The 24,586-nt window shown below is 39.8% G+C and overlaps 11 protein-coding genes across 11 annotated transcripts; 6 read left to right on the plus strand and 5 right to left on the minus strand. All coding sequences in view use genetic code 12, as the record gives it.

Moving 5' to 3' along the window:
- Positions 1-102: 102 nt before the first annotated feature.
- Positions 103-1,647, minus strand: VMA2 (H(+)-transporting V1 sector ATPase subunit B; the record flags this gene model as incomplete). The annotated part of the gene is made up of 1 exon (XM_051750221.1): positions 103-1,647. The coding sequence occupies one exon, from the start codon at positions 1,645-1,647 to the stop codon at positions 103-105; it is 1,545 nt and encodes a 514-aa protein (XP_051610388.1).
- A 258-nt stretch (positions 1,648-1,905) lies between these two features.
- On the minus strand, positions 1,906-3,420 carry KGF57_001055 (uncharacterized protein; the record flags this gene model as incomplete). The annotated part of the gene is made up of 1 exon (XM_051750222.1): positions 1,906-3,420. One exon carries the CDS (start codon positions 3,418-3,420, stop codon positions 1,906-1,908), a length of 1,515 nt encoding a protein of 504 aa, XP_051610389.1.
- A 401-nt stretch (positions 3,421-3,821) lies between these two features.
- KGF57_001056 (uncharacterized protein) lies at positions 3,822-4,850 on the minus strand (the record flags this gene model as incomplete). Its single annotated transcript, XM_051750223.1, has 1 exon — positions 3,822-4,850. The coding sequence occupies one exon, from the start codon at positions 4,848-4,850 to the stop codon at positions 3,822-3,824; it is 1,029 nt and encodes a 342-aa protein (XP_051610390.1).
- Positions 4,851-5,494: 644 nt separating this feature from the next.
- On the plus strand, positions 5,495-6,667 carry PTC4 (type 2C protein phosphatase; the record flags this gene model as incomplete). Its single annotated transcript, XM_051750224.1, has 1 exon — positions 5,495-6,667. One exon carries the CDS (start codon positions 5,495-5,497, stop codon positions 6,665-6,667), a length of 1,173 nt encoding a protein of 390 aa, XP_051610391.1.
- Positions 6,668-7,804: 1,137 nt separating this feature from the next.
- On the plus strand, positions 7,805-9,589 carry KGF57_001058 (uncharacterized protein; the record flags this gene model as incomplete). Its single annotated transcript, XM_051750225.1, has 1 exon — positions 7,805-9,589. The coding sequence occupies one exon, from the start codon at positions 7,805-7,807 to the stop codon at positions 9,587-9,589; it is 1,785 nt and encodes a 594-aa protein (XP_051610392.1).
- Positions 9,590-9,714: 125 nt separating this feature from the next.
- Positions 9,715-11,166, minus strand: TPS1 (alpha,alpha-trehalose-phosphate synthase (UDP-forming) TPS1; the record flags this gene model as incomplete). Its single annotated transcript, XM_051750226.1, has 1 exon — positions 9,715-11,166. The coding sequence occupies one exon, from the start codon at positions 11,164-11,166 to the stop codon at positions 9,715-9,717; it is 1,452 nt and encodes a 483-aa protein (XP_051610393.1).
- Positions 11,167-12,097: 931 nt separating this feature from the next.
- Positions 12,098-13,060, plus strand: KGF57_001060 (protein transporter YIF1; the record flags this gene model as incomplete). The annotated part of the gene is made up of 1 exon (XM_051750228.1): positions 12,098-13,060. The coding sequence occupies one exon, from the start codon at positions 12,098-12,100 to the stop codon at positions 13,058-13,060; it is 963 nt and encodes a 320-aa protein (XP_051610394.1).
- Positions 13,061-13,573: 513 nt separating this feature from the next.
- POL2 (DNA polymerase epsilon catalytic subunit) lies at positions 13,574-20,209 on the plus strand (the record flags this gene model as incomplete). Its single annotated transcript, XM_051750229.1, has 1 exon — positions 13,574-20,209. The coding sequence occupies one exon, from the start codon at positions 13,574-13,576 to the stop codon at positions 20,207-20,209; it is 6,636 nt and encodes a 2,211-aa protein (XP_051610395.1).
- Positions 20,210-20,385: 176 nt separating this feature from the next.
- KGF57_001062 (origin recognition complex subunit 5) lies at positions 20,386-21,999 on the plus strand (the record flags this gene model as incomplete). The annotated part of the gene is made up of 1 exon (XM_051750230.1): positions 20,386-21,999. One exon carries the CDS (start codon positions 20,386-20,388, stop codon positions 21,997-21,999), a length of 1,614 nt encoding a protein of 537 aa, XP_051610396.1.
- A 74-nt stretch (positions 22,000-22,073) lies between these two features.
- Positions 22,074-23,564, minus strand: KGF57_001063 (U5 snRNP complex subunit; the record flags this gene model as incomplete). The annotated part of the gene is made up of 1 exon (XM_051750231.1): positions 22,074-23,564. The coding sequence occupies one exon, from the start codon at positions 23,562-23,564 to the stop codon at positions 22,074-22,076; it is 1,491 nt and encodes a 496-aa protein (XP_051610397.1).
- Positions 23,565-23,726: 162 nt separating this feature from the next.
- KGF57_001064 (ribosome biosynthesis protein) lies at positions 23,727-24,317 on the plus strand (the record flags this gene model as incomplete). Its single annotated transcript, XM_051750232.1, has 1 exon — positions 23,727-24,317. The coding sequence occupies one exon, from the start codon at positions 23,727-23,729 to the stop codon at positions 24,315-24,317; it is 591 nt and encodes a 196-aa protein (XP_051610398.1).
- Between the last annotated feature and the right edge of the window lie 269 nt (positions 24,318-24,586).

Below are 24,586 nucleotides of genomic sequence, written 5' to 3' on the forward strand. Positions count from 1 at the left end.
AAAAAAAAAAAAAAAAAAAATAAAAAAAAAATGGAAATACTTTTTTTTTTTTTTTTTTTTTTTTTTTTTGTGCATTAGAATATGAAAACTAATGGGACTTCTCTAAGCGTCAATCAATGTATCCTTCTTCTTGTTGTCATCCTCGTCTACATCCTCGTCTTCATCCTCGTCATCATCTCCTCTATCTCTACCATAATACTCGTCCAAAATCTTTGGACTGATTCTATTCAACAATTCTCTTGGGTAGATTCTCAACAATGACCAAGCAAGGTCCAAGGATTCAATAATTGTTCTATTTTCATATGCACCTTGATTAATGAAATTCTTTTCGAATTTCTCCAAAAATTCCAACGACAACTTATCTTCCGTAGACAAAGCCTCTTCACCAACAACGGCCTTCATGGCAGCAGCATCCTTACCAATGGCATACTTGGCATACAATTGATTGGATACATCGCCGTGGTCTTTTCTGGTTCTTCCCTCACCAATAGCCGACTTCATCAAACGTGACAATGATGGCAACACATTGATTGGTGGGTAGATGGCTCTATTGTGCAACTGTCTATCAACAAATATTTGTCCCTCAGTGATATAACCAGTCAAATCTGGAATTGGATGGGTAATATCATCATTAGGCATAGTCAAGATTGGCACTTGGGTAATAGAACCGTTTCTACCTTCGACTCTACCGGCTCTTTCGTAAATGGTTGACAAATCGGTATACATGTAACCAGGATAACCCCTTCTACCAGGCACTTCTTCTCTTGCAGCAGACACTTCTCTCAAAGCATCGGCATAAGACGACATATCAGTTAAAATGGTCAACACGTGTCTTTCAGTTTGGTAAGCCAAATATTCAGCAGTAGTCAATGCCAATCTAGGAGTAATGATTCTTTCAATAGTTGGATCGTTAGCCAAGTTCAAAAACAATGAAGTTCTTTCCAACGACCCATTTTCTTCGAAATCCTGCTTGAAGAATCTCGACGTTTCCAAATTGACACCCATTGCCGCAAACACAATCGAGAAGTTTTCTTCATGCCCATCATGAACATCCTTGGTTGGACGCACCAAACCTGCTTGCCTACAAATCTGAGCCGCAATTTCATTATGTGGCAAACCAGACGCTGAGAAAATTGGGATCTTCTGTCCTCTAGCAATCGAATTCATGGTATCAATGGCAGAGATACCAGTACTGATCATTTCCTCAGGATAAATACGAGCATATGGATTGATTGGTGATCCATTAATATCCAAGTACTCTTCAGCGAAAATCTTGGGACCTTTATCAATAGGTCTACCGGACCCATCAAAGATTCTACCCAACATATCTTCACTAACTGGTATTTTCAAGTTCTCCCCAGTGAATTCAACCCTAGTCTTTTTAACATCGATTCCTGAAGTACCTTCAAAAACTTGAACAATTGCTTTCGAACCTCTGATTTCTAAAACTTGACCTTGTCTAATTGACCCATCAGGTAAAGTCAAGTTGACAATCTCGTTGAAACGAGGGAACTTCACATTATCAACAATAACCAAGGGACCATTGACACCACCCACGGTGTTGTAATTGATTCTAGGACTTATTTTAAAACCCTCAGTGACGGCTTTTTTATTCAATTCGTACAATTCTTTATCAGAGAGTGACATCTTGATAAGAAGGGCTGTGCAGTGTGCTATAGGGGAATGGAAACAATGATTGTTTACTACTTTTGTGGCGGTAGGTGAAAAAGCTTGATGAACTGTTGGGGAGTTGTCTTCTGATAAGACTTGAGTAAAACGTGCCAATTGTCGAATTTTGTCCAGAGGGAATTATTGCGAACAAAAGCAAAAAAGTTAATTACATCCATACACCAATACATAAGACAATATATATATACTTATATGTATATACGCACACAGTATAAGCTACAATATCTCACTAATTAAATCCCATTCATCATCACCGTAATTGCTTCTGGACTCATTCATAAACAAGTTGTTGAAGTTGAGATTCTGAAAAGCAAGTGCCTTGTTGTGATGCTTTTGAGCAAAAGCTGATCTCACTATTGCTTTGTATACTTGCTGTAATAAATCACGAGTGTTTGCACTAGTCCCCTTTGAATTAACGGCTACCGGGGTACAGATAGAGGGTAACTCAATAGTATCAGCTGAATCATCCGCATTAGCAAGTTTGCCCAAAATTTTCTCAAAATCACACCAATCTGCAATAGTGAACACCGAGGTGTCAATAGCCAAAATATTCAACAACACTTGAAAATTGGCAATTATTCTCACAATCACAATCAAAAACTCTAGGAAATCCTTTATCGAGAGCTTGTTGAATGGCTTATTAATGATCCTGTGGGGGATGGTAATCTTTCTAACCGCTGATGAGCTTGTGCTATTTTGTCGAATAATGGGTATACTATTGAGCTCAACCGGCTCAACTGGCGACGACGACAATCGTGCAGCACGTCGTTGAAAATTTAGCGTTTTGGAAGATAATGGGAGCTGATATGCATCCCCCAACTTGATCACTTTTTCGGAAACGTTATCAATGCCCATGGGAGTAGTGTCTCTTTGCTCTCTTTCATCATCATCATCATCATCGTCATCTGCAATGGACTCTTTTTGTCCTGTAATCATCACCTCTTTTCTTTTCAAAAGATCAAAAAATTTGGTGTCAGGTAAGTATTTTGTTAAAGCTCGTGAATGTGGTAGTTGGATGTTGAATATATGTGCAAATTGATTCTGTAGGACAATGAGCCTCTCAAGAAACTGATTGATTGCTGAAAGGTTGTATCCAAGAAACTCATCTAGATTCAAAATTGGCTGGTGATGGAGGTACAAGCGTTTATTATCCTTTCTTTGCAATGCAATGCCCACCAACACCTTGAATTGCTGCAACTGAATCTTTTTTGCTTGACGTTCAACTTGTGCAATTTTGGTCACTTGGAATTCATCAATAGCCTTTGTAAGATGATCTGACTTGTTTGAATATGATTTTATTAGTTCCGTTTCCTCATGCAACAACTTCAATCGAATTGAGTCAGTTTGAGACTCGACTTCTTGATTTTGGCTCTTTAACCCATCCACCTTCTTTTGAGATTGCTTTATTGCAAAATTAATTGAGTCAACTCGTAACTTCGCATCTAGAGTCCTTAGTTTGCTCAATTGAATCGCCAATGCTGTAATGGTATCAAGCGAAGGCTTAGGTATGTCGTTTTGTAAAGAGTTGTAAAGTTCGTGAGCCTTTGATTTCGAGTTGTCGTTTCCGTCTTGCAACACAGCAGCAATACTGAATATGCCATTGACCTGCCCTTCGTAGCTAGCTAACAACTCATCATCCTTTCTTGCTTGACTCTGCAATCTTTTCAAAGTTTTGAAATCGGCAGGACTTTGTAGACCTTTCCCTGATGACTCATTTTTTCCCGATTGCATAACACATGTAAGCCATGCAGTGTAAAGTGGCCAATTAGACTTGTTTGATTTGAATCAAGAAGTGTTCTTGCTAATGAATACGACAGCTGTAGTAGGAGGAGGAATATGTGGAGTCTTTAAAGCGTGTGCAACTGTGTGAGTATTTTGTGAAACTCCAAAAAGGTAGTGCACATTAGTTCAAATCAAAGTGCAAGATAAGGAGGAAGTGCAACTACTTTGCTCAGAGAGGGAGCCCAAAGTCGATTCAACGCAACTCTGACAATTACAAGAGGTAAAACTCGAGTCACACTGTTGCCCACAAGAACATTTAATCATAAAAGGTCTTGTCTAAAAAAAAAAAAAAAGAAAAGATTGTCAATATCTAAAATATCTAAGCGTTATACGCAATCACAAGTGATATACTAAATCACTTGAGCTATTGCCACACCCAATTCGGAATCACCTTGTCCATAATACAAAAACCAGTGTCCCTTAAACTGTACAATCCCTTCACAAAACACAACCTTGTTTACTTGCCCTTCAATTTCATTCAACAGTTGTGGTTTCAATATGGGATGTTCTAATCTAGCCACGGGGCCTTGTTTGATATTATCATAATCAATCAACATGGCATTAACCGTGTACGTTTCTGGAGGTAGATCGAATCCTCCAGTAGTTGCAGCATTGTAGATGAATATCCACTGATTGTTACTGCCAGCCATCTTTATTGGCGCTGGCCCACTTTCAATCAATTTATTTTCACGGGACAAGACTTGTTTGGCAAATATGTTGGTGTTGATAGAGTTACTGGTCAAGTTCCAATGTATCAAGTCGCTCGACTCTGCAAGATGCAATTGGCAATCTCCCCAAATCATGTAATACTTCCCATCTTTACTTTTTTCGTTGAATATGGCACCTGATTTCAGCCAATTTCTACGAAGGATTCGATTGCCGTTACTAGTGACAGCAATATCGGTCCAAGTTGGTGGAACTATGGGGCCAAGTTTAGTCCAATGAAACAAATCTTCACTTGTAGCTACACACAACCGGGCAGTGTGCAAATCATAAGCGGTGTATGTGACAATAAACAATTTCAGCTCTGGATCTCTCACAATACGAGGATCTTCAATTCCACCTCCTTCCTCATACGGTTCAGTAGCGGTTATGATAGGCTTCTTGTGTTTATGGAAATTAACGCCATCAGAGGACCAAGCAATGCCGACGGATGAAAGTTTGGCTTTGTTCTGAGCCCGGTACAACATGACGACATGGTCATCAATCACTATGGCTGTAGCATTGTACAAGTATGCACATTCGAATTCAACGTTGGGATCGGGCTTCATTATGGGGTTGTGTTTGTACCTCTTGAATGGTCCAATGGGGAACGTTGTGGGTGGTTTGTAATTTTTGTCTCCACAAGTGGAGTTTTTGTTAATTATTGGAATCATCATGGTGGGATTGTGTTTGTTGAGTTGAAGATGTAGTCGTGGATTTGCTTTGCTTGCTTTGGTGTGGGAAATTACTTCTCCGCAGATTGAGCGCTTCGCCGAACCTTGCGGAATAGGCCGATAAAAGCAGGTAGCGCATTCATTAGTATCTGTCCAAAATTGGAAATTGGTCCTTTTGCTATTGCAACTACAATGTAGCGATATATTGCTTGAGGCGATTGCTGTGTCGTTGCCAGTGCTACAGCTCAATTCTAAACTCTCTCAACACTGCTATAAGCAAAGAGCTCAAAAATAACTCGAGTAGACAATTTTTAAAATAGTTACATATTATCCTCTGTACTGGCAGTGAGGAAGCTGCCAAGCCAAAGGGTTCACAAAGTCCTGACTACAATGATAATCGTGTTTTCTTGAGAGTTTGAAATGCTGATCCTGCTCTATATACCTGTGTGTGGGTGATGTCATAATTCTCTTCTAAACCCAACCCAAAAAATTATCAAGCGCTTACAAAAGACCCAAAAAAGAAAACTAGAAAAGTACTAATTAAGATTGCTCATAATTAGTTACTTATCCTTCGATAACAGCACCAAAAGTTGAGAAACGGACAGATTTCACTGGATATATAACACACCGCTTTATCGGCTTCAGCAATGGGACATTTACTTTCACATCCAATTGAGGACAAGAATGTCGACTACAAAGCCTATACTAGACTTTCATACTGTATTGGATCCATGCAAGGGTATCGTATGAATATGGAAGACGCTCACGACGCCAAGATCAATGAGGATGAAACAATTGCAGTATTTGGAGTATTTGACGGACACGGTGGACAGCAATGTGCTGAATATTTGTCACATCATTTGACAAAGCACATTTTCAAAAAGCTTATTCATCTTCAAGAAGCTAGTCAGAGTAACCAGATAAAAAAGAATGTGATTGGCAACAGGTCCATAATAAAGATTTTAAAGGACTCATTTTTCAAAATGGATAACGATTTGTCCAATTCTCAGAGCTATGTCAATTGTGGATCGACCAGTGTAGTGGCTGCCATCATTGACAATAAGATATTTGTTGCAAACACTGGTGACTCCCGGTGCATATTGTCAACCAGTGAAGGAAATGCCAAGACTTTATCATTTGATCAAAAGCCTAGTATTATTGGCGAAAGGGTCCGGATAGAGAATAGTAATGGGTATGTGATTAATAACAGAGTCAATGAGATATTGGCATTGAGTCGAGCAGTGGGGGACTTTAAGTTCAAGACCCCGTATCTCACGTCAACCTTGAACAAGTATATTCTTGATAATATAACGGAAAAGTACAAGAAGGGCCAAAAGGAGCTAAGAGAGAAAGAGAAGGAGCAGCTGAATAAGGATAACAACAACAACAACAACAACAACAAAGACATACCGAATCTGAACTGCAATGACGCCTTCTCCTCTCTACAAATATCTGACCATGAATATATTCACATTCCACCAGAGCTTTTCCAAGTAACGGTTGAACCAGAAATTCTAATATTCGACATGAATCAACTACCAACACCCGAATTCATAGTTATTGCATGCGATGGAATATGGGACTGCTTCAAAAATAACCAGCTAATCCAATTGATACGGGATAAATTGGTACTAGGTTGGAAATTGAACAAGATTGTTGAGTATGTCTTGAATGACAGTTTGACCATGGCTAATAACTACACTGGTATTGGATTGGACAACATGACGTTGATAATAGTGGCGTTGCACCCGAGTAAGAGCTTGGAGGATTGGTACAGCGATATGATTTACAAGATTGAAAAGGAGAAAGGATTACATTAGAGACGAGAGAGATGGTGATGAATGTATATGGAGGATGGGGAAATTATCTTGATTATGTAGCGTAATGAACGTAGACAATTTGAATGAGCTAACGACACAGTACTCTCCCAATGTTGGGTTGCGTGTGGAGTCCGGTTACCCTTCGTTTGGCTTACTTTTTATGCAACTCGACAAAATGTCTGTGGTATAACCGAGGACGCGACTTTCTGATGTATTAACTGAAGCAGGGTTGAAGGCATAGTCTTGAGAGATAAAGGCAAACTATTTAGTTTCAGATAAGGTGAAATATAATAACTACGTCACATAACTTCTGCTTATTCTGCGCGAGACTTGCTTCTTTGCACTATCTGTGAATACAGGGCTTGATTGATGCACGACATAGTCACAAATTCATTTTCACCACTGCAAGCGAGTTATAAATGAGATGAGAGGAGAAAATTAGAGCTTTTAGGTGTCAACCGATTACACTCTACTGGAGGCTGGATTATGTAAATAAAGTGTCAGTAAAAAGTATTAGCCCAAAAGATTGTGGACTGATTATTTTTTTTGTTTTACTCATTTTGCGCAGTCTTGCTAAATGTCGTCTATAATGGAATAAATGGTGGACGCGCGCAATCAGGAAATGTCGGTAAAAAAAACAAACACCAAAAACAAAAAAAAAGACAGGAAAAGAGAGAGAGAGAAAGAGAAAGAGAGAGAAAAAGAGAAATTGGACCGAATATTGAAATTTATATCATCAGATTTATTGAACATATCAAAAACTGATACCTCGTTAGACTAGCTTACTCTCTACAAACATTTCTAGCATAACAGCATACACATATGTCATTGTAAAATCCAACCACCTACGAAATTAGAAGCCACACTTTCAACAGTTTCCGGTGTTTATTCTAGTTATTTATATCAAAATAAAAACAACTCGTTTGCATTACACAACAGCATTCACATCATTTTTCACTCAAATACCCATAGTTTGCATTACCTTTGAAGAATACTACAGTCACCACCTCAAACGTGCATACCGCGCTTTCAATTGCTACGTATATTGCTCACCTTCTTTCATTTTTTAGCATTTCATTTCTGCTCAACTTTCTTCAAATTTTTTGCATATCCACATAATACCCAAACCAACATCAAATGACAGACATAGCCAACTTCAGAGATCCCATACTATCACTAGTCCGCGACCCCAATCTCAACAAGGACAAGAACAAATCGAACCAAATTGCCAACCTAATAAAGGAAATTTCCGAACGTCGATTAAACAAACTTTGTTCAACAACATACATAATCTTGCAAACTTTGGACAAGATCCAACTCAAGTTCAAAAGCTGGGAGTTCCTATCACTAGACTACAACTCAAACACGCATTTCGAAAACAGTGATGATAGAATCAAGATTTTCAATACTGGTGTAGCTGATAAAGTTATGCAAGCGTGCACGGAATTGAATTGGAAAATGGCCAAGATTACTGCTGATATCGATTTGATTAGCAAGTCATCGCGGAGCTTGTCGGTACTGGACTTGATATCTGATGAAGGGACGATGTTGACGTCGTTGTTGTTGCGTGTTATCAAGTTGAAGGATGAGATTGTGGAGCAATTGTCGATTTCGTACTCGAAAGCGAAATTAATTTTGATTGGACGAGATTTGGAGATGTTGCATAAGGATGATGACGAGGATGATGATGACGATACAATCAATTATTACAAGACGTTTATTGTTACGTTGTTGAGACAGTTGAATGATGCTATTTTGGCTAATGATTATGATTCCAAATATGAGTGTCTTGCCGTGATTAATGATTTGGAAAAGATGTTTGAGAAGTACAAGATGGAAAAGATGATTGATAGGAGGATCAAAGAGCATGATGAGGAATTACAACTACAGCTACAGCTACAGCTACAACTACAACTGCAGCAGCTGCAGCACCAACAACATACTCACTCACAACATCACAATCATAACGCTGAATCAACTCCTAAATCCAATTTGCATTTTGGCTTTGACGACGACACGTCTTCTACCTCAGGAAGAGACTCTCATGGGCTTGAAGATACGTTTTCGGAATATTCCATGACTTCATCAGCTGCCGCTTCTGCATTCCAAGGGCAATTACCCATGGTTCGGTCGATTACACAACAGAGACACGGCAGACAAGGATCTGGAACTGGTCATGCAACAGGGGGATCAAGAGATAGTCGAGATTTCTATGAGTACGAGTTGAGTGGCAGTAGCATGTACAAGTCCTCCATAACGGAAGAATTGCCCTATTTGAGAACTGCATTTGACTCAGCCAAGAATTTCGACACAGATGTTAGTCAATACAGACAAGAGGCTGGAGTTGTGGATGATGGAGATGATTGTGGATCCGAGAAGGAAAATCAAGGTGCGAGGGGAGCTGTTAGAATGCGCCGTAAAAAGAGATTGCAAAAAAAGTCTAGACAACAACAACGACAACATTACCCAGGACAAGATGTGGAGGATGACGAAGAAGCAGAAGATGAGCAAGGCGCGGAAGCACATTTGCTAAAACAACCCTTCTTTCACAAGGCTAGTCATTTACCGCAATCTGCGCTTTACACTGAGAGTCAAATATTACAACCACCAAACATACCAATGTCTGCCACGTCTTCCACATCTGCCACGTCTACACCGGTGTCGTTTTTGGCTAATAATAGCTTATTGAGGACTTTGGGTATACGGCCTCAGGTGATTAATGTGCCGCATGAGACGACTTTGGTGAAAAGGAGTCCGCATGTGAGTGGGTATAGCAGGAAACAAGTTGATATAAAGGAGAAGCATGAGAAGGAGAGGAATCAGCAGGAGCAGCAGCAGCAGGAGCAGCAAAGACCTCAGCAAAAGTATTTACCATTGTCTGAGGAGAACATACTTCATTTAAACCACGAGTACCTTGATTAATGGTGATTGTTTTTATTTATTTATTTATTTATGATTCTATATTTTTTGCATTCCAGGGTTTCTTTTTATACACAAATTGTATACAGACGTGTACTATCCAAGACAGACTTTAACTTTCTAGATCTCTAATCCTTTTTGGCATCTGGTTTCACGTCGCCACTACATTTATACAACTCTTTAACAAATGATTCTCCCCAATACCCCGAAGTGTATTTTGAAATATACTTGAACATCTTTTCAAAATTGTGTGCCTTCTTCTCCAGTGGCAAGGTTAAACTTTCCTTTATGGCATCACTCAAATCTTCAGTGTTCCATGGATTGACAACAATGGCTCCCGACAAGCATTGAGCAGCGCCGGCAAATTCCGACAAGATTAATGCTCCTTTGCGTTGTTCTTGGCATGCAATGTATTCGTACGAGACCAAGTTCATTCCGTCTCTTGTTGAACTGACTAAGCAAACGTCACTGATGTTGTATAATGAAAGTAATTCATTGAAGGGGATGGACTTGTGCATGTAGTGTATAGGTACAAATTCGACCGTGCCGAATTGACCATTGATTCTACCAACCAACTCATTCACTGTTGCGCGCAAGCTCTGATACTCTTCGACATCGCCTCTTGAAGGCACAGCAACTTGGACGAGAACAACTTTACCTATCCATTCCGGGTTCTGTTGCAAAAAGATTTCAAATGCATGTAATTTCTGAGGCACACCCTTGATGTAGTCCAAACGATCGACACCAACAATGACTTTAACTCCATCAAACTTTTGTTCCAATTGTGCAATACGTTGCTTGACCTCCAGTTTCTTTAATCCCTCGGTAAAGTTATCCACGTCGATACCAATGGGGAATGCACCAATGCTGATTGATCGATTTTGGTACAAGATCCCATTAGGTAAAGTCTTGACATTGGGGACAATTCGAGACACCGAGCTCAAGAAATGGCGGGCGTAGTCATACGTGTGGAATCCAATCAAGTCACAGCTCAATACACCAACAAGAATCTCTTTTCTCACCGGCAAGATACGATAAATCTCCGAAGATGGGAATGGCGTATGTAAAAAAAACCCAATACGAATGTTTTTCTTCAGGTCGCCAATTTCTTGACGCAACATTTCCGGCAACAACATCAAGTGGTAGTCGTGGACCCACACCATATCGTTATCCTCCACTTGCTTCGAGATTTCCACGGCAAATTTCTTGTTGGCTTCGATATATGCAGCCCATGCATTTTCATCAAAGTTCATTTCACCAGGGTGGTAATGAAACAAGGGCCACAAGATGGAATTACTGAACCCATTGTAGTGCAAGTCGGCAATGGTGTCGGAGAGGAAAATGGCGGTACATTTGAATTTCTCCATCAAGTCATTGTTGACTTTTGCCTGTTCGTCTTCGGGCACTTCTAAACCGGGCCATCCCAACCATTGGAACTCGGTGGTTTTCTTCAATCCTTGTAGTGCAGTGACTAACCCACCTGACGACATGGAGTAGTCGTATGAGCCATTCTCTTTTCTTTTGATGGTAACAGGTAATCTATTTGAAACGACAAAAACTTTTCCTTGAACTTGAGCCATGATGATGATGATGATGAATTATGCTTTGGAGCGTTTGAGTTGCTAAGTGAAAAGTGGAAAGATGAAAATAGGTAGAAGTTGCAATTGAGTATTGGGTGGGTGTTGGGCAGGATATGTGTTGTTGTAATTCTCGAAATTTGTAGCAATCTACAGAAGTAAGATATATATATAAATATATCTGGTATATGATTGAGAAAGAGAAAGAGAAAAGGCTGTTATTATAATATGTACTTTACTGTTAACTAAATTACTTCTCTGTCTGTTAACTTTGTATAATTTTTTTTTTTTTCTTTTTTTCTTTTGTGTAAAAGTAAAACCATAACATATATACACGTTTTTGCAGTAATAAATATAAATATATATATATATGTAGCAACTATAAACCATATATATATATATATACTAAACTTCTTTCTTCAAACTGAAACATATATATCTATCAGATCACACAGACCAAAAACTGTATATGTATAAGAGAGTAAGCTACTATAACAATAGGCCTCTATTCATAATGAAAATGAGAAAAAGGGGGAAGGGGCGGGATAATCTACTTATTATCAAACGTATACCAACCCATTTCAGATCATTTTCTCATAATCAACACAAACTGTGCTTAGTTGGTTCGGGGGTAAAAAGTAACTGAAAGAAATCGAGACAAGCATTGAGTGTATATACACACGAATGTGGCTGTGCAATCGACTCGAAAGCCGTGTGTACAGCTGATGATCAATATCCAAATAGCAATTATATATTACGGTAGCGCATAATTATGGCAATATTATACTCGCATAGTTACAATACATTTCCCAAATGCGCAGTCTATGCTTAACTATTGACGAGCAGAAACAACTACTAAAGGAGAGAAGAAAAAGAAAAAAAGTAGATCAATCAAGGCAACTTCTAGTAACAGCACAATCTCAACACTACATCCATGTCTAATCCGTACGGGTATGCAGCCGATTCATATCAGCCACAGCTGAGTAGCAACTTACACCATCCACAACCTCATTATACGCAACCAATTTCTCCGGCAACAGCAGCAGCAGCAGCCGCAGCATCAGCTGGCACTGGGCCAGCACAACAGCACCAACAGCAACAACAACAACAACAATTTTCACAGCCGGGTCAGCCACAGTTTGGCACTTTTCTCAACGATCCAGCTGCTGCTCTAGCCTCCCAATTTGCCAGATCTGGGTTCCAACAGTCCAACCAATACATTCAAGAGAACTTTGGCTCATTTTCGGGTGACATCAAGTACTATTTCCAAGTTAGTAACTCCTATGTATTGAAAAAGATCTTGCTTATATTGTTCCCATTTCGCCACAAAGATTGGACTAGAATATTGGCAAAGGACAATGGTCTGGGCCAATACTTGCCTCCTGCGTACGATGTCAATGCCCCTGATTTATACATCCCAATAATGTCATTTGTCACTTATATTTTATTGTGGGCCGCTTTCCAAGGTTTGAGTGGAGAGTTCCACCCACAGCTATTTGGATACTTGGCTTCTCAAACATTGGCTTTTGCAGTGTTGGATGTTGCTGTGTTCAAAGTTGGCTTATATTTATTAAATTGTTCTCAAATCAAGATTTATGATATTATTAGCTTCTCCAGCTACAAGTATGTGTCAATTGTTGTTGTATTGTGTTTGAAACATACAATTGGGCAGTATTTGGGATGGGCTTATTATTTGATTGTTTTGGGATTCATCCTTTCCCTTTCGGTGTTTTTAATGAGACTGTTGAGGTACATCATCTTACCACAAACTAGCGGTGGCAATACAGTTCACAATAACTCGGTTGTTACTAGTACTCAAAGGAAGATGAGAATTCAATTCTTGTTTGTATATTCTGTGGTTATTGAAGGATTTATATTCCTTTACATGAGTAAGTGAGGTATTGGTGGTGGAGTCGTACATAGCAAAGTATAGAGAGGCTGAGAAATGGAGAATGTATTTGCATTAGTTGGGAATAGATAGGTTAATTTGTAGTTGTTGCGTATCGATAGTTTCATACAACTGTGAACATCTCATACATCACACGTTTCAAATACATGCTAAGCACATAAGTGCAACATTCAACAGTGACAGACACTAATGATCCATGGAGGTGATGAAGTCAATCCTTTGACTGTACCTTACTTGTTACAGTTTTGTCTTTCTCATTGAATGCTAAATGTACAAAGACTGACGCGTCTAATCCAACGAAATAGAAAATTAATTTTCTTTCTTTTTTTATTTTTTATTTTTTTTCGCTTTCTCGCGTTGTATTGCATACCAATCATCCTTTTGCTTCTAATCCGTGCTGCAAATAGTTTTCTTTACTAGGACACAACTCACAGATCACCAGAAAGAGGGGGGGGACTATACCAGTGACAACTTTGCATAACTAAAACAATCACACTCATTATGTCTTCCTCGTCATCGGCCAGACCTGCTTTCAAAGGCTCCACCTCTGCTAGATTTGTCAAGAATGACAGCAAACGATCCACGTACCAGACAAGTCAGTATAGAGCACGGCAGCACCAAGAACCCGAAGATCCATACAAAGCAAACAATCCTATGCTTACAGACTCAATTCAGAAGAAAGACTTGGTTGCCAGGATAGATCAAATGGACTCGCTAATGGGATTTGACCGTTTTGAACATGGAGAAAATGACGGAAATAAACCACGTAAAGGTTGGTTGATCAACATGCATGCCACTACAATACCCAGTGATGGTTATTTGACGGAGTATTCTGGAGTTGACTACTACTTTTTGGATGAAGAAGGGGGCAGTTTCAAAGCAACATTGCAATACGATCCGTATTTCTTTATTGAAACGGTTGCAAATGGACACGAATCGGAAGTTGAAGAGTGGATGAGGAAATTCTTGGAACTGTGTAATGTCAAGAGTTTTGGACGTGTTACAAAGGAGGACTTGTCACTACCGAATCACTTGCTTGGGTTGAAAAAGAATTTGATTAAATTGAGTTTCCATAATGTCCAAGACTTGTTATCAGCAAGAAGATTGCTTACCCCTGTAATCAAAGATAATCAAATGAATCGAGAATCAAGGGATGTGTTCAATTATAGCAATGACGTTGATGCATCTGACCCGTCGCAGCTAATCAGTGACATAAAGGAGTATGACGTCCCCTATCATGTCAGAGTATCCATTGATAAACAAGTGCGTGTGGGTAAATGGTACCACGTTTATGCCAAACACTCTAAAGTCGACATTATCGAGGATAAGGAGAAAGTTGTGTTTCCAGATCCGGTTGTGTTGGCATTTGATATCGAAACCACCAAAGCACCGTTGAAGTTCCCTGATGCCAAGATCGACCAAGTAATGATGATTTCATACATGATTGATGGAGAGGGTTTTCTTATAACCAATAGAGAGATCATTTCAGAAGATATTGAAGATTTCGAGTACACTCCCAAGCCTGAATATCCAGGACTATTTACGATTTTCAACGAACAGGATGAGAAACACGTTTTGATGAGGTTTTTTGAACACATCAGAGATGCAAGACCTACTGTTATAGCCACATTCAATGGTGATTTTTTTGATTGGCCATTTGTTGAAAATAGAGCTCGAGTGCATGACTTGGACATGTTTGATGAAATTGGGTTTGCCAAAGATAATGAAGGTGAATACAAGTCGAAATATTGTGTGCATATGGACTGTTTTAGATGGGTGAAGAGAGACTCGTACTTGCCTCAAGGATCACAAGGTTTGAAAGCCGTCACTACTGCCAAGTTGGGTTACAACCCAACCGAGTTGGACCCGGAATTAATGACACCGTATGCTTACGAAAAACCACAATTGTTGTCGGAGTATTCGGTTTCCGACGCTGTTGCAACTTACTACCTCTATTACAAGTACGTCCATCCATTCATTTTTTCGTTGTGTACCATCATCCCATTGAATCCAGATGAAGTTTTGCGGAAAGGTACTGGAACCTTGTGTGAAATGTTGCTATCAGTTCAAGCATACGAAAATAACATTTTGTTACCTAATAAACACTCAGAACCAATTGAGAGATTTTATGACGGTCACCTTTTGGAGTCGGAGACATATGTCGGTGGCCATGTTGAGTCATTGGAAGCAGGTGTTTTTCGAAGTGATATTGAGACCGACTTTAAAATAGATCCAACGGCTATTGACGAGTTGTTGGGCAGCCTACACAACTCTATCAAGTTCTGCATTGAGGTTGAAAATGGCAAGAAGATGGAAGATGTGGAAAATTTTGAGGAGGTTTATAATGAAATCAAGGAGACATTATTGGACATGAAGCATAACCCAGTGAGAAAAGAAGTTCCATTGATTTACCATGTGGATGTAGCATCAATGTACCCCAACATCATGACTTCTAATCGTTTACAACCGGATTCCATGAAATCAGAAGAGGACTGTGCTGCATGTGATTTCAACCGACCAGGTAAAAATTGTGATAGGAGACTCCCTTGGTCTTGGAGAGGTGAATATTATCCAGCAGAGATGAATGAGTACAATATGATGAAGAGAACGTTGCAAAATGAACAATTCCCGGGACAGAAACCTTGGTTGCCGCCCAGGACATTTGATGAGCTTACATATGCTGAGCAGGCATCGGCGATTAAGAAAAGAGTTAGTGATTATTCAAGAAAAGTGTATCACAGGGTGAAGCAGAGTCAAGTGGTGACTAGAGAGGCTATCATTTGTCAAAGAGAGAATCCGTTTTACGTTGATACTGTGAGAAGCTTCAGAGATAGAAGATATGAGTTTAAAGGATTGGCGAAAGTTTGGAAGGGGAAAGTCAATAAAATTGACAGCAATGATAAAGCAGCAAGGGACGATGCCAACAAAATGGTGGTGTTGTACGATTCCTTACAATTAGCACACAAGGTCATTTTGAACTCGTTTTACGGATATGTTATGAGAAAAGGTTCGAGATGGTACTCGATGGAGATGGCAGGTGTTACTTGTTTGACTGGTGCCACAATCATTCAAATGGCTAGAGCTTTGGTTGAGCGTATTGGTAGACCTTTGGAGTTGGATACTGATGGTATTTGGTGTATTTTACCCAAGAGCTTCCCCGAGAATTTTAATTTGAAATGCAAAGATGGCAAAAAGATCTTTTTGGAGTATCCGTGCTCCATGTTGAATTATTTGGTTCATGAAAGGTTCACCAACCACCAGTATCAAGACTTGGCTGATCCGGATACGTTCAAGTACAAGACAAGATCCGACAATTCTATCTTTTTTGAAGTCGATGGTCCTTACAAAGCAATGATTTTGCCAACTTCAAAGGAAGAGGGCAAGGGTTTGAAGAAAAGATATGCCGTGTTCAATGATGATGGATCCTTGGCTGAATTGAAGGGGTTCGAATTGAAGAGAAGAGGTGAACTTCAATTGATCAAAAACTTCCAGTCTGATATATTCAAGTTGTTTTTGGAAGGTGACAGCTTGGAATCATGTTACCAAGCCGTGGCTACTGTGGCCAACAACTGGCTTGACGTGTTGGATACAAAAGGTGGAATGTTGGAGGATGAGGATCTCATCGAGCTTATTTGTGAAAACAGAAGTATGTCAAAGAGTTTGGCTGAGTATGGGGATCAAAAATCCACATCAATCACCACTGCAAGACGGTTGGGTGAGTTTTTAGGGGAAGAAATGGTTAAGGATGCAGGGTTGGCCACAAAGTATATCATCAGTGCAAAGCCTATTGGTGCCCCCGTCACTGAGCGAGCAATACCAGTATCAATCTTTTCATCTGAAAAGAAGGAGATTTTCATGAAGAAATGGCTCAAAGATCCATCATTGAATAAATTCAGTCCGAGGGATGTGATTGACTGGGATTACTACTATGAGAGATTGGCGTCGGTGGTGCAAAAAATCATCACAATTCCTGCTGCATTGCAAAACGTCAAGAACCCAGTGCCACGAGTACCCCACCCTGATTGGTTGAGAAAACGAGTTGAGAACAGAGAAAGCTCGAAACAGCAAAAGTCGATTGCCCAGTTCTTCAATGCGGGAACCAAGGATGAAAGCAAGGTGCAGGACATTGAAGATTTTGGTGAAATTGATACTGGTGCAGTCAAGGCTAAAATGAGTACAGTTCGGTTGAAAAAAAGGAAAGCAGGAAGAGCTAATTTGGTGTATGACTCCGAAGAAGAAGAAAAGAACCAAGCCATTTTAAACGGAACGTGTCCTGATATGACACAAGATTATGCGGGGTTTTTGCAGTTCCAAAAGGCGAAATGGACAATGCAAGCATCAGGTAGAGAAAGAAGGCGTAAGCTTTTTGGCTCGCAAGCTCAAAGCGCTCAAAGGTCAACTGTTGGTGGTATGATGAGAAAGCAAGCAGAAAACATTGCTGGAAGTAATTGGGAAATTCTAGAGTATAAGGAGGATCCTATGAAGCCAGGTGATTTGAAAGTGTATGTTTCTGCAGGAGAGAAAATACACACCTTCAATTTCCATGTGCCAAAGAGAATTTATGCTTCGTTCAAGAGTCCACTCACTTCAAAACAGGCTATACTTGGTTGTGAAATTGAAAAATCAAATGCCATTTTACCAAATTCACACGATGCTACAAACTTGTACAAATTCACCATGCCTCAATCCGTGTATCAAGATCAGATAGCTGATGTTGATAGTGTATTTCAAAGCTCAAACATTTTGGGTATTTATGAAGCAAATGTTGAACCGGTTGAGCGTGCAGTCATTGATTTGGGAAATACTGTCAGGTTCGATGACACCAAAGTTGGAGCGCTTGGTAAGGGTTTGAAAAATGGGTTCAACGTTAAAGAGTTGTTGAAGGTGGAAAATGATACCTACTTGAACAAATTTGATATGGATGTGGTTTACCTTCTTCATATTGTGACCAATAGTTACGAATACTATACGATTTTCAAATCTTGGGATAATCAAAGCACCATGCTTGTTTTGAAACCGACGGCAAATGCCCAGGAATTGCCAAACAATATTTCCAAAATCTATGGAGAAGTGTTTGACACAAAGAGGGAAAAGTTGAAGAAGATGTCGCAAATAATCGACTACCCGGATGAAATGGCGTTTGAAGTGCTGTACTATCACGATAAATTGAAGTTGTTGAAGAAATTGAATCAAACCATTGGCAAGATTCATGAAAGTCGAAGCAATAAGGCATTGTTAGCAATACAATCACCATACATCACAAAGATTATCCCTCTCTTGACTGCAACTTTGGAATTCCCAACCATCAAAATGTCAATTAGCGAACTCACGCTTCCGGCGATTGGATGGCAAGTGTTGATTTCGAAGCGAGTGATGAATCACTATTTTGCATTGGGCTCATGGATTAAGAACATGATTGCATTGTCCAAGTATGGACGGGTCCCACTTTGTAATCTACAAATTGAAAAAGTTGGGTACTTGATTGATGTGGAGTATGCTCGGAGATTAACTGAAAACAATATTGTACTTTGGTGGTCGCCAAACCCATTACCTGATCATGGAGGGTTTGAAATGGACAGAGTGATTAGTCCAGAGTCGTTGGAGTTCCCTGTAATCAATAATCCTGAGATTTATGAGACTGCATGTTTAGAAGTTGAAATCGGCACTTTGACAATCAACACCATTTTGACTAGTGCTTTGATCAATGAAGCTGAAGGGACTGATTTGGCTGAAGATGGGGTTCAATTTGATAGCAATAATGGTGCTTCGACTTTTGCCGAAGATTCATTCTCGTCGCCAGCACTATCCATATTGCGAAGTATGGTCAAAGATTGGTGGGATGATGCTCTTGGAAACAATGTGAATGCTGACTTTGTCATGAGTGCATTGATAACGTGGGTTCAAAAGAAAGATTCATTCTTGTACGACCCTTCATTGCATTACCATGTGCACAACTTGAGTTCAAAAGCATTGTTGCAATTGGTTAGCGAGTTCAAGAGGATGGGAGCACAAGTTGTATTTGCCAATAGGGCCAAGATGTTGATTCAAACATCTAAAGTATCCGTGGAAAACTCGTTTGCTTATGGACAGTACATCTTGAAGGCAGCTCGATCCAAGCCACTTTACAATTTCCTCGACTTGAAAATTGTCAAATACTGGGACATCTTGATATGGATGGACGAATTCAATTATGGTGGAAGGAGCTGTGCTGAAATTACTAGTGAAGAAACTCAAGACCTTGTTGTGGAGAATTACTGGCAAATAAAGAAGTTTCTTCCAATTGTTTTCCAAAATGAATTTGAGGATTGGATATTCATCTTTTTGGATGCATTGTCTCAGTACAAGATGAAAAATTTGACAGGCAGTGGTACTCAATCAGGCACGCCTAGGGTTACACAAATACTCCACATATTGAATGGACAAAAGAAGTTGCAGCAAACGCAAGAGATGCAAGAGGCTGATGATATTGATAATGGAGTGATTGAAATTTTTAGAAAACCGTTGCAAAAGAGGATTGACAAGTTGTATCGTAAACAAATTGACTCGATCATCAACCCAGAGTTTAAAAAGGAGTATGAGTTTCCTACATTGCCCGGATCGCATTTGCATATGAAGAATCCAGTTTTGGAATTGGTTAAATTCATTTGTGCCGTGTTCAGTTTATCTAAAAAGCGGAATATTGAAGTACGTTTATTGAAGAAGGAGTTGCTACAAGTCTTTGATGTCAAGGAGTTTAGTTCACAGGCTAATTTCGTCAATCCAAGCACGTCGTTGAAATTGCCACATGTCATATGTGATTACTGCAATCATATCAGAGATGTTGATTTGTGTCGAGACGAGGAAAACAATGTTTGGAATTGTACAGCATGTCATCGCCCTTACAACAAGATTGCATTGGAAGAAGAAACCATTGCCGTTTTGATGAAGTTGTTTACTGATTTTTACAGTCAAGATTTGAAATGTGAGAAATGTGGGTCCATAAGACAGGGCAATTTGGATTTGTTTTGTACTTGCTCTGGTAACTGGGTTGAGACTGTTGATCACAATAAGGTCGACCAACGTGTACAAGTATTTGCCAATGTTGGTAATTTTTACAACATGCAGCTTTTGAAAGGCGCATTGGAGGAGTTGGTGTAGGTAGAAGATTATAGTGATAGAAAATAGATCCTTCTTGACACACGAAAAGCGTAATCAAAAAAAAAAAAATAATTAATTAAAAAAATAACAACAAAAAACAAGAAAAACATCAACAATAAAATGGAAAAAGCACAACCAAAGCAAGGTGCAGCAAAACGACACTCTCTCATTCAGCCATGAGTCTCACTATGGAGGAGCTTGCCAACCTCAAATTGAAAGTGAAAGAACGTGACTTTGAGATCGCTTCCCTCAATGCATTCATCAATCGAGACCCAAGCCTATCCTCCTCATGCGTACTAATTAACGGATACAAGCCAATTGGCAAAACCCTCGTGGTGAAGGAGTTTCTCAACGCCATGCAGTTGAACCATACAATTGTGGCATGTGATGAATGTGTGTCGAAACAAATGTTGCTACAGAGATGTTTCACAAGGATACGAAAAGACGGAGGCGATGAACTCAACACACTAAGAGCTACTGATGTTGTGGCTCTAACGCTGGCTATTTCTGACCAATTTGCTTCCTTTTTAACCTCGTTGGAGACTTTATTCGACGAAACTGAGTATGAAGCGCATCATGTGTTGGTATTGGACCGATTTGATCAATGTTTGGACAATTGTGTTGAGTTTGTCTCGGCATTTAGTAAAATGAGAGAATGTTCATCGGTGCGGAATTTATCAGTGGTTATTGTGTTTAGTAGTGGTATTCCTCGACAAGTTGTGACTTTATCCAACCCCATAATTGAATTTGAACCGTATTCCGAAACACAAGTGATTAAAATTTTGCAAGATGCCCAATTGTGCCATTTGAAGAATAGTAGCTTTGTTGAAGACGATGGCAACGACAAAGTTTTGGAATCGGCAAAGCAAGAATTTTACAATCAGTATGTCAAGTTTGTCGTTGATCTGTATTTCCTGTATACTGGATCCGATATGGTTATGTTGCAGCATTTGATTGTTGAATTGTGGGATAAGTTTATCGAGCCATTACAAATGGGGATGTATTCGATCAATGAGATTGTCAAGATTTTCAAACACAATATTGACTTGTTCAACAGTGATAAGATTATCAGTAACTCGTCGGTTCCTGACTACAGAACCTTACGTGACGATGAAGGAGATGGCGAAGGGGATAACGCGGGACAAACACTTGGTAATGGCAGTGGAAATAATGGAACAGGAGATGACGAAACTGTGAGATTGGGAAACGTGCATGACTTGCCCTACCATTCCAAATTTATACTTCTAGCAGCATACTTGGCATCATATGGCAATCAACGCAATGATTTACACAAATACTCCAAGGTCAAAGTAGTCAAGTACAAGAAACGAGGCAGTACGAAAAAGAGACAACGACTCAACAACAGCGCCAATGGCAACGGGGGAACAACAGCAGGGCATATGTCGAAAAACGACATTGATTCGCGGCTCTTGACGGCAAATTATGTCGATTTGGAACGGATCTTGGCCATATTATCAGTAATTTATCAACACTCATCAATCACCCTCAACCAATCGGATTCTAAAGACTTGTTGTATCTAGGAGATGAAATTATTGAATTGGAAAATAAGAAATTGGCAGAAAAGAGTTGTTTTACATTGACGAAAAACATTGATTTGAATTTACAAATTGCTACATTGTATTCATTGGGGTTTTTAAGCAAGACTAGCAATTCTGATATCTTGGCTGCTAGGATTCGATGGAAGTGTAATTTGGATTGGCCCATGGCGGAAGCTATTGCCAAGTCCGTGGGGTTCCCAATTGTTGATTTCTTGGATGATGATGATTGATTGATGTGAAATGTATTTGGAGAGGGGTCTTTCGAAACGGGTGCTATTGCACTTTTATTTGCTCAATGAAATTATCAAAAGTTTATATCTTGTATATGTTTGAAGTCAGCTTCACCCAATTTACGAACTTCGACATTGTTTTCAAAATGATGTTGTTTCCAATGCGACATTTCATAGTTGGAAAATGGACCATTAATGGCGTGTGTCTCATCATCTAGCCATCTAAATTCCCATACTTTTTCACCATAATCCACATCACCCGCATCATAGTCTAGCGGAGTTTCGTTGAGGGAGGCTTTCTCTGATTCACCGCGTGTGGTAGTGAGGGTCCCATTGGTCTCGTCATCGTCGTCGTCATCGTCGTCGTCGTCATCATCGTCGTCATCGTCCTCTTCTCGTGGTCGTTTCAAGTTGGTTGTCCTTGCATCCCCTCCTCTTTTATTGTACTCATGCCCTGTTTCTGATTGGTAACTCCTCATAAATTGTTCTCTTGTCATGTCATAAACTTCCTCATCATCATCCATATGTTTGTCATTTATCAAAATTGAACAAAGATTAGTGATTTGAGAAATGTTCTGCTTGACAATTGAAGAGTCGAGTTCATTCACAGTAGTGTCGTTGCCTGTATCACTTCGCCGCTTCACCTTGCCTCGCTTATTCTTTTTAATGTTCTTCTTCAATTGTGCATTTAGTCGAGCCAACGCTTCCATTGGTGTTTCAACTGGCTCCAATAAATCAATCAAGGACGCGTAAATAACTTCAACGGGATCCGTATTAACAATCTTGGCAGTTGCATCAAGCGATCCTCTAGAGCTTACCTGTTGTTGTCGTGCACGTTGACGTTGTGCAAGTTTGGCTTTACGTATATCGGATTTGGAAATATTCATAGCCCACGAATCCTCATCTTGAGGCTTGTCCAGGTCAGAATCTATGGCGTTGGGAACATAATCTCCAACCTTGTTGAAATGGCCATTTCTTTCTTCTTGATCCATATTGAATGCTTCAATTTTCGGTTGTCGTTTCTTCTTAGTGGTGTTGTTTTGGAAAGGTGTATATTCTTCGGTATTGATGTAGTATTCGTCATTTGTAGATTCGTCGTCGTTTTCCGATTCAAGTTCGGATGAGTCGGCGGAATCGCCACTTGATTGGGGGTGTTGATGCACGGTTTGATTGTATTTGGCAAATTGAACTTGTTTCGGCGCCTGTGTGGTGCTTGTAGTTACATTGTTGTTATTGTTGGTATTGATGGTATTGTCATCCTCGCTGGCAAACATGTCATCGTCATCTTCCTCTTCTTCGAAGACCAGTGTTCTTCCCTGTAGCTTTTCTTGACCGTTGTTGTAGTCTTCACTAGCAAACATATCATCCTCCTTCTCATCTCGATTACTAAGAGAGTTGGTCTGGGTGTCTTGTTTCTCCTCGTCTGAAGTTGATGTATCGGAGCCATCACTAGACGCGAAATCAACATCACCAGCGGCTTCCATACGATAAACTTCGTTTCCATCGATGCCCTTCATCCGATCTTTTTCATCCACGTTGTATCCATTTTCACGTGAGAGACTCATTGCCTCTGTTTAGTAGTACTACTATAGGAGTGCGATGGTTTGAAAAATTTCCCGCGCATGTTCTCGAAAAAGTGCAAAGAAAGAGACAGAAGAGTCGTCAGTCCAAAAGGTTTATTTACAATTCCTCTCTGTCAGCAAAGTCTTGTATTGATACCGCGTGATATGGATGTGAAAGATATTGAAATCAGTACAGATGCAGTGCGAAACTCTACACAAGAGCAATGCCAAATAGATACTGACGAAGTATTAAATTTGGAACAAGAACAATATCAACTTGGATATCAGGAAGGAGTTGAACAATCAGCAAAAGAACAGTATTTCGAAGGTAAACAATTTGGATATCAGACTGGATTTCAAAGGTTTTTGATAGTAGGGTATATCCAAGGGTTGATTGAGGAATGGGAGAATCAAATAAGTATGGTTGGTGGTGGTGGTGATGATGAGAAGCAGAAGGAGAAGCAGAAGGAGAAGGAGAGGGAGAAGGAGAAGGAGAGGGAGAAGGAGAGGGAGAAGGAAGAGCTGACGATAAAAGCTCATTTAAACCAATTGAAAGATTGTGTTGATGGGTCACTGTTGAACAATGATGAAACGTCAGTTGCCCAATTTGAAATTTCGTTGAAAAAAGCTAGAAATAAACTACGAGTAATTTGTCAAATGAAGAAAGAAAGTTGGAAGATTAATGAAGTCGATAAGTTGATAGATGAGGTCGGTGGGACTATGCAAGTTAGTGAAAATGTGGATGAGATGTGGTGAGTGCAGATGCTTTCAAGCCTTGTGGTGTGTACACGTGAGGAAATGAGACATGGTTTGAATGGCGCACATACTTTAACTTGTGAGGTGGTGTGGTGTGGGAGATGAGATTCAAGGTGATATGGCCATGCAATAAAAGATGTCTTGTCTTGCAAAATTTGAGTCTCTAGATTGAAAACAAAAGACCGTCAAGATGGGCTAAGAGAAGATTACGGGTGGCGATAGAAGTCTTTCAGAGAAAGTGCAAAAACGATGTCGGAATAAACATCGGA

This window comes from Candida theae (genome assembly GCF_024610275.1).
Source record: "Candida theae strain CBS 12239 chromosome Unknown scaffold31, whole genome shotgun sequence".
NCBI lineage: Eukaryota > Fungi > Ascomycota > Pichiomycetes > Serinales > Debaryomycetaceae > Lodderomyces > Lodderomyces theae.